The sequence below is a fragment of the Herpailurus yagouaroundi genome, unplaced genomic scaffold (assembly GCF_014898765.1).
Source record: "Herpailurus yagouaroundi ecotype Mexico unplaced genomic scaffold, PumYag 77, whole genome shotgun sequence".
Taxonomy (NCBI): domain Eukaryota; kingdom Metazoa; phylum Chordata; class Mammalia; order Carnivora; family Felidae; genus Herpailurus; species Herpailurus yagouaroundi.
Genome location: NW_024412388.1, coordinates 25853628 through 25866025, shown reverse-complemented (window position 1 = coordinate 25866025; position 12398 = coordinate 25853628). Strand labels below are relative to the sequence as shown.

General features: G+C 47.0%; 2 protein-coding genes across 2 annotated transcripts in view; one reads left to right on the top strand and one right to left on the bottom strand.

Annotated features, from left to right (window-relative positions):
• Positions 1-12398, top strand: part of CSMD2 (CUB and Sushi multiple domains 2) — a 553689-nt gene that overhangs the window by 198128 nt on the left and 343163 nt on the right. The window lies entirely within an intron of this gene.
• On the bottom strand, positions 10668-11532 carry HMGB4 (high mobility group box 4). Its single transcript, XM_040468608.1, has one exon. It carries the CDS (start codon positions 11270-11272, stop codon positions 10733-10735), a length of 540 nt encoding a protein of 179 aa, XP_040324542.1. The 5' UTR covers positions 11273-11532; the 3' UTR covers positions 10668-10732.

The following is a 12398-nucleotide window of genomic DNA, read 5'->3' as shown; positions in this document are numbered from 1 at the left end:
ATCTCTGATGTTCGATAAATTGCCCAGGACCACCTAGCTAGTAAATGGTAGGGATAGATTTCTAAAGTGGAGATCTCTGACTCCAAGGCCTATGTTCTTTCTATTCTCTGCCATGGCCAATCCCCATCATGGACCGCCTTGCTTCCCATAATCATACCCCCTCCCCTCCCGTTCCCTTTGCACCCACCCAAGTTAAGTCCAGTGACTCTGAAATCACAGCACCACTTTCGGGCCATGACAACTCTCTGAGCCTCAGTTTCCCTATTTCTGTAAATTGGCACAATCCCAGGGCCCGCTGAGAAAGAGAGCAGCAGCCCCTGAGGGCTGGAAACTGGCCTGGCAAAATCAGGCCACTGCTTCACTGGGAGCTGGCCTGGCACCCACAGCAGACCTTGGTGTTGTCCTGTTGAACGTGAACATCAGCATCACACAGGCCGTTCTATAACCATGATGGGTTAAGACAAAAACAGGACTGCTTCATAATCACATCTGAACTCGAGCACAAGCAAGAACATTACCAAGATACAAAGATGACCGAACAGTCCCCTCCCTCTGCATCTTGGCTGACATGAGTGACAGCTGCTGCTGTACCAATTACAACTTTAGTCCTGCTTCATTCTTCCTGCCTTCTAGATAAAATTTATGAACTACCCAGTTGTAAACATATGCCTACTTTGTGACAGCATCTAATCCACAGCAAAGCTCTACTTCCTTGAGCCCTCCCCAAATCACCTAACACAGGCTTGAATCCTATAGTAGGTCCTTTCCAATACCCTCTTACTGGGACCTCCACAGTTCCCAGTGGTGTGCACTCTGCTCATTGCCACAAGCCAATAATGCCAACTTTGTTCAACTACAGGTGGATTCCTGGTGGTCTTTGGCTGTGGTTTGGTGGGTGGGATGGGCATCCACACTGCTTCTGGAATTAAATATGGTGATGCTTGAAGAGCACTTAGAAACGGGGCCTGGTCCAGGGAAAGTGCCCAATACATGCTAGTTACTAGCACTGTATTTATTGCCAAAAATGTCCCTCTTTGGACAAAGCTGGTGCACACCCGTTAACTCTAACCAGCTTCCTTCTTTTCAGAAGTCCATGCAGACACCGTCTCAGGTTTGCCATGGGCACTGAGCATGTCCCATTTGCACTTTACAGACCCTTTCCTCCACACCGCAGAACTCAAGCCCGTAAAAAACCTTTAGTACCCATGACTTTTGGGACTGCTGTCTGCCCACTGGGGCTCTGCTTAGAGAACACCCCCTCAAGGTGTTTTGACAGCAAGATGGCTAGAAGGGAGGCCAGGCTGGCAGTGGAGTGATGATCAGGCTTCAGCAGTCCCCTTTTCTGCTTGCTGGCAGAGTAGACACTCTACAAACGGAAGTTCCCTCACCCGCTTGCCAGAGCTGCGCAGGCCAGAGGAGTCTGGCCAGATTCTTCAACCCAAATGTACTCACAGCTGCATCCACGAGGGGCAGCCCCAGGGATGGCAGAGTTCTTCATGCCCGCTGCTGCTAATTGCAGATAATGCATTAAAAATACAGAGCCACATCTGTTCATTTCAACATGAGTATCTAGGAATTTACGTGGTTTATAATGACAGAGTGTGAGGGGAGGAAAATGCTCACTCTGCCTGCAGACCAGACGCACAGCTGTGAGCAGAGAGCTGGAGGTGTGGTTTCTGGTGCCCAATAAATTCTCTGGATGCCAGCCAAGCCCTTTCTTGGAGGTGCCAAGGGATAGATCCAGGTATTTCTCTGGAAATACTACATTATGTAGCCAGTCAAGCACAGAGTGTGTGTGTTGGTGCTCAAGAAGCCTTCTGGGCCAGCTCTGCTGTTTGCAGAGTTCCCATGAGGAGGGGACCGACTACTGCCAGCCACAGGACAGGAGGAGCAGTGTGCCTCTCATGATTCCAACAAGCAGGCACTGAGAAGCTGGCCTAGAGTTTCAGTTCCTTGCCTGCAAAACGGAGGTGTTTAAAGTTCTTGCCTCATTGGGTTTATTAGCAAATCAAATAATTATATCTGGTTCACCCCAAACAGTACCAGGCACAGCATAGGCATCCAATAAATGTTTACTATTATTATTTTACTGCATGTCAAGCATCGTGTAAGATTTTAAAGGGTACCGGGATGAATAAGGCAAAGCCTCTGCCCTTCTCCTCAAGTTTGGGAGACAGTTGATACAATGTGATCTGCAGTGGGATGATGATATGTTACGGGAGCACAGAGGACGGTGGGAGAGTCAAAGAGGGCTTCCTGGAGGAAGGGCCACCTGACCTGACTCTCATCTGAAGGTAGACGTTTACCAGACCTAAAAGGTAAGGAGGATGGTCCCAGCCTGGAGTAGCATGTGCAAAACCCCTGAGGAGAGTGTCAAGGTATAACATTTCTGGGGGAAATACTGCATAGCAGGGCCTTGGGGTGGATAATAATAAGCATCTATTGCTGTGTAACAAATTTCCCCAGAACATACGGCTTGAAACATCATTACCTCACATGTTCTGTGTGTTAGAAATCTGATTGTGATTTAGCTAGGTCCTCTGGCTCAGGGTTTCTCACAGGCCACAGTCAAGGTGTCTGCCAAGACTGTAAGTCATCTCAAAGCCCAACTGGGGAGAAAGGTTTGCTCCAAGCTTACTCACATGATTGAAGGATTGAGTGTCTCCGTGCTGTCAATCAGAGACTACCTCAGTGCCTTTCTGTCGGGCTTCAACATGGCTGCTTACCCCATCAGAGCGAGTCAGAGAGGGAGAGGATAAGACGGGAGTCCCAGTCCATTATAACTTCATCTCAACAGTGGCAGCTTACTATTTTTGCTGTGTTCTACTTGTTAGAAGCAATTCACTGGGTCCAGCCCACACAGAGGGGAGAGGATTGACCAAGGGCACAAATGCCAAGAGATGAAGATCATGCGGTCACTTCTGAAGGTACCTACCACAGGCTGCCCTCTGGCCCCCAATGACTCGTTCCTCTTTCACACACAAAATACAGTTACCCCGTCCTCGGGTCCCCAAAGTCTTACCCCATGATAGTATTAGCTCAGAGTATATAATACCATCATCTAAATCTGGTTCAGGTATGGATGAGACTCGTGGGTGTGGTTCCTTAAGGGCAGGTTCTAGAAGACAGTTACTCTGGTGCTATAGTTCTACAAAACCAGAGAGAAAAGTTCTCGGCCCCCACATAAGGCATAAGGTAATGGTTACAGACATTCCTACTCAAAACAGGGGGAAATGTGAGGCATAAAGCAATCCCTGGTCCATAACAATTCTGAAATCCACCCAGGAAAATACTGGAACTTTCTTGATTACCTTCAAAATCCGGGAATAATTCTCCATGAGTGTTCGCTCCACCTTCTGAACTCTTGGTTTCTCCCTCTGAGTCATTTTTTTCCCATGGAAGAAAGCATATATTGAGACTTGGGAGTCCAGTGACCTCTTTTTATTTTGTGCTGACTCCATCCCTCTCAGTCCTTCTTCTGATCATAGTTTTCTCCAGACCTTTGTGGGTCTTCGCTAAATCTCAGATTCACTCTTTACACAGAAGCCATGCCCACAGATTGCTTTGAACAAAACCCTTCTCTACCTTGAGTTTCTGCTAAGGTGACCAAGGAGCGATACTCTGATGCTTCCCAGAGGCCTTGCTGTTTGATCTGGAGGACCTGTGAGACCACCGTCATCTCTCTAAAGGGCCTTGTGTGACTGAATGACGCCCTGCTCTTTTGGTCTTCCTGAGGTCTCAACCAAAGGCTGCACAGCCTTACTCTCAGCTTTATCTCCAGACCACCTTTCCCTGACAGCACTGGAAACCCATTTCTTGATTTTAGTGTCCTTTGCTGTCTTGGGAGATTGAGAGTTTTCAAAACTATCAAGTCCCATGGTACCTGTGTGGCTCAGTCTGTTGAGCATCTGACTCTTGATTTTGGCTTAGGTCATGATCTCAGGGTTGTGAGATTGAATCTCGCATCAGGCTTGGTGTGGATCTTGCTTAAGATTCTCTCTCTCCTTCCACCCCTCTGCTCCCCACTCTTGCTTGCTCGCTCTCTCTCTCTCTCTCTAAAACAACAAAACAAAACAAAACCTGTCAAGTCCTGACTCCTTTTTAAACAATTTTTCCCTTGATTTATCTCTTCTCACATAAATGTCAAGAAGAAAGTGGTCAGTGCCTTTGGTACTTTGCTTGGACCTCTCCTTGGCTAGGTTACTAAGTTGAGTGGGCCATGTTGCGCTTTCACGTAACTGCAGACAATAGTGTTGCTAAGCTTTCTGCCACTACAAAACAAGGATCCCCTCCTTCCAGTTTCCATAACATGTCCTTGCTTCCTTTTGAGCCTTCACTGGCAGCATCCTCAAAGTCCAGATTTTTCTAACAAGCTTCACAGAATATTCCCCTAGACTGCCCACTGTTTCCAAAACCATCGCACATTTTTAGGTATTTTCCATGATACTATGCCTCTCTTGATAACTCAATCTGGAGTATCACCTATTGGTTTGTAACAAATTACCCCAAACTGTGGTTGCATGAAACAACAGCATCTATTAGCTTAGTCTCTGTGAGTCAGGAATCAGAAGTGGCTTATCTGGGTCACAAGGCTGTTCAGTAAAGGTGTCCACTGGAGCTGAGGAATGATCCACCTCCAAGCTTATTCATAGTTGTTGGCAGGATTCATTCCTTGTAGGCTGTTTGAAAGGGGGCCTCAGTTCCTCACTGGGTGTTGGCCAAAGCCACCCTCAGTTCCTTTCCACATGAGCCCCTCCACAGGGCAGCTTTCAACATGTCAGTTTGCTTTGAGCAAGCAAGAGACAGAGACAGAGAGAGACCATTTTTTACACCCTAGTCACTGGTACAGAAGTGACATCTTATCACTTTTGCCCTATTCTATTCATTAGAAGTAAGTCGCTAGGTCCAGCCCACACTTAAAGGGAGGTATTACACAAGGGTGTGAATACCAGGAGGTGGGGATCACTGGGAGCTACTGCAGAAGCTGAGTGTGGGCGGCAGTGCAGAGGCAGCAGGGGCTCATGCTGTGTCAGACTGCCATAGGCGATGGGCAACCACTGAAACACTTTCCTGTTGAGGGGGAAGAGTCTTACATCAATCAGGCATGAGAGGAAGGACTGGAAAGGGAGCAATGGGTAGTGAGAGCTATTGCATGGAAACTTACAAGGGGATGGCCACATGAGCATATTCATGGCATCCCACCAACCCAGAGGTCAAGGCCAGCCTGGAACATCACATGGCCCCCTTCAGGCCCCTGGCTAAGCTTTCTTCTGCTTCAACTGCCTTTTTCTGTGTTGTTCTTCTCTTCTTTAAACCATCCTCTAGACACCAGGGCAGGCACCCTCATTCATAGGGTCCTTCTTACACACCAGCCCTCATTTACTGTGATATCCCAGATGTTTTGTGTACTCTCCAGCACACCTAAGGGCAAGTATTATTTTGGGGAGTGTGATTAGAGGTACATGACAAGAGAGTGTCATCCCCTTGGTGACTTAACCCTAAGGACCCTGCTCTGTCCATGGACCTGATCCTCAGACTTAAAGGCCCAGAAACTGGATCATTTCATCCTCAGACAGTTGGTGCTTTAGTGGCATCTAAAATCAGCTATAAGATCCCAACACAGTTATGTGTTCCAGATGCTAATCAGTTGTTTTTCAACTGGGATCAACTCCTCTGTAGGGATTTGAGGTAAACCCAATACATAAATATGCTCATTCCCATCAGGTTTGAAATCCATTGACAGGTGCAGGAGAAAAACATGAGGGTCAGCCTGTCGCCTCTATTACCAATGAAGTAATTGGAACACAGACCTGAGCGCACTCTGCAGCCAAGGAGGGGTGGGAAGAAAGAAAAGGATGGTCAGCTCCTTCTCTCAAACCCAGTAGGCAGATAAGTCTCACTCACTCTTCTAAGTGAATGGCTGGGTTGCAAGAGGGAGAAGAATTCGTCTGTAAGCCCGGGACTAGCAGCATCAGTGTCACCTGGGAACTTTTGGAAATGCAAAGTTTAGGTCCAACTCCCAGAAAAATGGCATTTTTGGGGACATAGCATTCTGTGTCCAACATGCTCAGAGGTGATTCTTTTTTTTTTAATGTTTATTTTTTAGAGAGAGAGAGAGAGAGAGAACAAGCAGGGGAGGGGCAGAGAGAGAAGGAGACAGAATCTGAAGCAGGGTTTAGGCTCTGACCTGTCAGCACAGAGCCTGATGTGGGGCTCAAACTCACAAACCACGAGACGACCTGAGCCAAAGTTGAATGCTCAACCGACTGAGCCACCGAGGTGCTCCGGAGGTGATTCTAATATAGGCTCAAGGTTGACAACCACCACTCGAGTGAAAGCTGTTCCACATGCAAACATGAGACCTGGGAAGAAGTGTCCTTATGGAACATTCTGCCACCCATGCCTACCCTTATGAATCACAGGAGTAGAAGTTTCACACTTTTCATGTTTGATTTTTAGCTTACAGTTGCTCCCACGAGTACCAAGTAGAGGCTCCTGATTTTTTCCCCTCCAAAAAAGAGACATGTCATGGGCTTGATATTTGTTAACCTTGCCTCTAGCTCTTGCATACCTTAGAGGGGCTAGCATCTCCTTGTTGGCACTTGGTAGTCTCTGAAGACTCTAGAATGCCCAATAACCAGAAATCAAAGTGGATGTACATGGCTCGCCCTGCAGAAAACTCTGTGGCTTCCCACTGTACTTAGATGTTAAAATAAACTCCTTTCTAAGGTCTGCCCCTCTCCAGCTGCAAGGCATCCACTTGCTCACACCTTGTCATTCTGGCCTCCCTTCCCTCCCTCTAATATGCCAAGCTCACTTCTGTCTCAGGACCTTTGCACTAGCTGTCCCACTGCTTGAAGAACCCTTTCTTCAGACCTTGGCATGCCTGGTTTCTACTTGTCCTTTAAATCCAAACTCAGATGTCATCTTTGGCCACTGATTTAACGTGCCCTCAACCTCCCTTGTCACTGTTTATCTCATTACCCTTGTTTATTTTCTTTGGAGCACTTGGCACTATCAAAAAATGATCCGGTGTGTTTATTTGTTGACTTATTATCTGTCTTCCCCTCCCTGGAACGTAAGAGATCACAGACCTTGCTGTATTCCAAGCATCAGAACAGTTCCTGGTATATTGCAAGCATAAGATTTACATAAATATTTGTTGAATAAATGAATAAATGAATGAATAAATGAACATAGGAAAAGCTTTAGGAGAGAAGGATCAGAGTGCAGTGATTCAGCCATTGAGACAGCAGTGGGCCCAAAGACTCTGCCTTCCTCTTCCCAAGGGCAGGGGCACAGAGCCCACCTGAGTGGGTCTGGAGTGCTGGCTCCACACCACACTTCCTGCCTGCTTCTCCTCTAGCCCACTGACTTAGTCCAGGCTCCCACCTCTCCTCCTCCTCCCCCTCCTCCTTCTCCTCCTCTTCCTCCTCCTTCCCTCCCTCCTCTGTCATTACATTACAGTCATTAGAAGCCTACAGATTCACACCCTCCTGTCGCCTTTTTCATAAAGGAATGTTAATGGAATTTGTCTTCAGCAGGGGCGATGCAGACTGTTGTCAAAACTATGACTTGGCCACCCACATTCATGTAATTAATCACACAGGAAACCAGAAAGGGGCAGTATGAGGGCTGGGCCTGGATGTGTGGCAGCCCACTTCCCAGAAAGGAGTGTGGTACAACACCCAGCTGCTACCCATCAGGAGCCCACAGGTCAGGCTGGAAACAACTTAACTGGAACCACTACAGAGGAGTACAAGCCAGGATGGACTCTGCCCAGGGCAGGGATGGAGGTGGTCTTTTCCACCTTCAGGAAGTTACAAAGGAAAGGAAATTAAACAGTTAAAGTAGAGGCTAGAGAGAGACATAAGGCTAAAGACAGCCTCTTCTAGAATTATAAGAAATCAGGCATTTATTAAATACTGTATTGGTTATCTATTGTCATGTAACAAATCACCATACACTTACTGGCTTAAAACAATACACATTGTCTCTTGGTTTCTGTGGGTCAGGAATCCAGCAACAGCTCAGCTTGGCTGTGAGACCTCACAATGCTGCAATCAAGGTGTCAGTGAGGGCTGGGTTTTCATCTGGAGGCTCAACTGGGGAGGGGCCCACTTCCCTGCTTATGTAGTTGCTGAACATTCAGTTCCTCATGGTTGTAGGACTGGGAGCGTTAGTTTTTGTTGGGCTATCGGTCTGAGGCCACCCTCAGCTCCTAGAGACTTACCACCATTCTTTGCCATGTGGGTTTCCTCAGCTTGGCTGCTTCACCAAGCCAGCACAGAGAATCTCTAGAGCAAATCAAGTAGTAAGATGGAGTTTTATATATCATTACATAATCACAGAAGTCACATCTTATCTGTTTTCCTTCATTCTATTGATTAAAAGCAAGTTACATGTTCTGCCCATATTTAATCAGAAGGGATCATACATGGGTATGGATACCAGCAGGGAGAATCTTGAGACAGCCACCCTAGAGGATGCCCATCACAGTACCTATTATGTGTTAATGACTGTGCCAAGTGCTCTTATATGTATTACATCATTTATTCACTAAAGCAACCTGCAAGGTGGGCATCATCCCCATGGCACGGGGGAGGAACTCAGAGGAAAGAGAATTTGCCCAGGGTCTTGCAGACATTAAGATCAGAACCATTTGTACCATAGCACCAAGCCAATCTGTGCAAGCTTAGAGGCTGAAGGATTTGCATCTTTGCAGTGAGGAGCAAAGGCCTGAAGGAGGCAGGGGAAGCAGGGTAGCAAGTGCGTTACAGCTTCCTGTGAGACTTGAGACCAGGAGGAAGGGATGGGTGTGGATTACATGTTGAGAAAGAAGAAAACAGAGCACTTAGGTTTGATGATCTCTGCTTTCTCAATGAACTAGAAAATGAGGACATCTCCTGAGAGAGTGGGGGTTGGGCTGCAGGGGAAGCAGAGCCAAGTTGGAACAACAACTGTAGGAAACAGGGAATGGGAAACAGGAATCTGGCCAACACCAGTACAAGGTTGCCAAGTAGGATAAAGCTGCTTCCTCCCTGAAGACTTCAAAGGTTGCCTTGGTAGGGGGTACCTGCTTCCACCCCGGCACTTTGTACAGTCTTCACTTTAACTGTGCCTTGTAATGCTGTCGCTTATGCCCACAACCAACTCTCTCATCAGAAGGAAAGTTCTTTCAGGGCAGGAACCTAACAGTAGTCTATGCGGGGCCTCCTGGTACCCAGCACAGGATCTGCCACATGTGAGTCTCCCACAAATAGCCTGATTCCAGACATTGAATTTTGAAATCACTCTACTCTATTACCTTCTATTCCCTAAAGGCTCACCCAGTCCTATAAGACTTTTCAAAGTAAGCCTTTTTACTTTTGTTTTGAGAGTACAAATAGCAGTACAGTATGAAGTGTAAGTGCATCATGGAATAGGAATGGAGATGGAATTAGGGAAGCCTCTTGCGTGCATAACCTGGTGACAAAAAAGCATTTTTGCAATTTGGCCCAGTCTTTTTGATGTCAAGAAGCCAAGAGCCATTTCAAAATAGTTCGTATCAATCTATATTGATATGAAACGTTGCCCATAGTATATTGTTGCCTGAAAAATAGTTACAGCACAGACACAAAACAATCTGATTTGTGTCAAATTACCAGTTTTGACTTTAAGTGGCAGAAAACCTAATTCAAACTAACTTAGACAAAAAGATGGAATATGTGGGTTCATCTTCAATGAAAATCTCAAGACTATACCCTGATGCCATAAAGACTAACACTGGGGCCCGAGAATGAGGCAAATGGCTCACAACAGCCTCAAGGCTATACTATACAGGGCCATAGGATCCCTTGGAAAAGTTCTGTGGTCCACTCTGATTGGACCAGCATGGGTCACATGCCTGTAACTGAACCAATCAGTGTGACTGGAGGACTTCATCTGATCAAGCCTTGGATGGAGGCAGGTGCTGTGAACAAGAGGAGAAGGGATGGATACCGGGTAGTCAGAAAGGCAACAAATGTCCATGCCCATGTGTGTTATGCTTATAAGCATAGAAAAATGAGTGGGTGGATGCCCACCAAAATTACGACAGGGTTTTCTCCAAGTTGTAGGACTTGGGCAGAGTCAAATGTCTGTTTTTGTAAAATCAGTCCAGAGCTTCATCCCCACTAGAGTAGGGATCACCGCTGGAGTCTCATCTTGGAATGGTATGTAAGGCTTGCTGGAGGAGCAGTTCTAGAATTACTGGAGAAACCAAACCCCCCAAGGCCCACCTAAATTCCAGTTTCTCAACCTCTGCTGGGCCTGAACTGGGAGTGCAACTTGAACTCCAGGCCTTCTGGCCCTCCTGCTAAAGAGAATGGCAGGACTGAAGGACCGGTGCTCATGTACCTGATCCTGAGGAGAGTCTTCTGCCCTAGATAACCACTTGCAACCAGGATGCCCTTACCTCCATGACTTCCACTTTGCACCTGGAGACTCCCATCCGACCTGCCCAAGCCAAGCTCTGTAGGTACTGACCTCACGGGCTGCTCTGTGGACACCTTTGCTACCTGTCTCAAAGCCAGCCCTCCCCAGGGTCAGCTTCCAAACCCCAACCTCAACTACCACCCCACTCACTTCCTCCAAGCAGCAGCAGCCACAACCGCTGTAATGCCACACAGGAGACCAGAGACAGGCAATACAGTTGAATGACATTTTATTTCTAATTGGATCCGTCAGCCTTGTCCGACTCCATTTTCCCTCTTCACTGGTTCTTAGCTGACCGTTGGTGGCCCTTGTTGGCCTTACGTTGTTTACGGTAGATTTCCAGGTCCTCTTGGTACTTGGCTCTCAGGAGAGCTGCTCTTTGCTCATATGGCTGCCTTTCAGCACCTGTTGTTGCTGACCACATCTTCCCTGAGGCCTTTGCCACCTGCACTACAGACCAGTTCGGATTCTCCCTCTTCAATTGGGCATAGTGGTCTTGGCAGAAGAGCAAGAAAGACGATGGGGGCCGTCTGGGTGCGTAGGGGTCCCTCTTTCTCCTCTTCTTCTTCTTGCCACCATAATTCATCATCTCTTCCTGGTATCGGGCTTTGTCGAGCTTGGCCAGGGCTTCATATTTGGCCTTTTCATGTTTTGAGATGGATCTCCATTTTTCCGAACACTTTCTAGAGAACTCTTTAAAGCTGAGGTAGGTATTTGGCTGCTGCTCCTTGAACTTGTTCCTGTAATTCAGCAAAAAGTGGATGTAAGAAGAGACATTTGCCTTGGGCCTTAGCTCAATTTCTTTTCCCATGTTCATAAGGTCATTTTTTTTTTTTTCTGGATTCAGTAACTTGGATAGCAGAGACTTCTGTCTCCACACTCCAGGAACAATCTAGAAGGTGCTCTGCTTGCGGTGAATTTTTCTCTCTGAAGAGCTACGGTCAGGAGTCAGCCTTTTCAGTGGTGGTGGCATTATTGAGTCAGAGGAGGGGACTGTGACATCATTCACCAGCCTGCAGCATTTGCATACAGCCACTCTTATTGGTTGGTTACTTGAGGGTCCATTTCTGCTTCTCATGAGCAATGATGGTTCATCCAGACGAGGCTAGGGAGCAGCCCCTTCCTCTAGAATATTTCTCCTTGGCTTCCTGGAGGCCACAGGCTTTGCTCAGCAATGGGAGCTTTCAGTCCCTCAGATGTAGTAAAGAGCCATGGGGTCTGCCTTCCTTGCCGTAAGATTGTCAAGATGCCGCATGATCCCTTCCACAGTCAGGATGGAAATAACGAACACGAGGAGGTGGATGGCTCTGAGCTGTCATGATAAAATGTGAAGTCTTTCTGTTTGCCTTGAATGGTGGCAGCTCACACCATTCAAAGAGTTTAGTAGTGACTCTAAAAATAATCAGGTATGACAGCCGTGACTCGGTTCCTGTCAGGACAAAGTTGTCTAATTTAAAACCCGAGCATTTGGGCTATACATCTAAATTCTTCATCGCTCTGAAGAACTGGGGGGCGGGGTAGGTGGAGGGAGGAGAACCTTGAGGTTTTACTAATTACACTTGAGTCCATGAAAGTGGGGTCAAATCCTTGGCTTATCAGGAGGCCTCTCTGCTCTCATCTCAGGGATCCCTGTCTCTCAGGGTTAGAGAACGGAGCCCTAATGGCTACACTCAAACTAGCTGGCTTCTGATTTGTTGTGAAAGCAGTTGCAAATATTCTACCCTTCTTCCGGATGAAGGAAGAAAGAAAGACAATAGAAGTGTCATCTAGTGACCTTTGGACACTTTAAGGTCCTTGCTTGGAAGGCACTGGGGTTAATACAACTCGGTGGTTGATAATAGTGCTGAATCGATAGGGCTGGAAAATGGAGCCTCATTAACACAAAAATTAGGGTAAAATAGCCACTAACAGGTGGGAGTCTGAATTTGGGCTGATTTGCATGA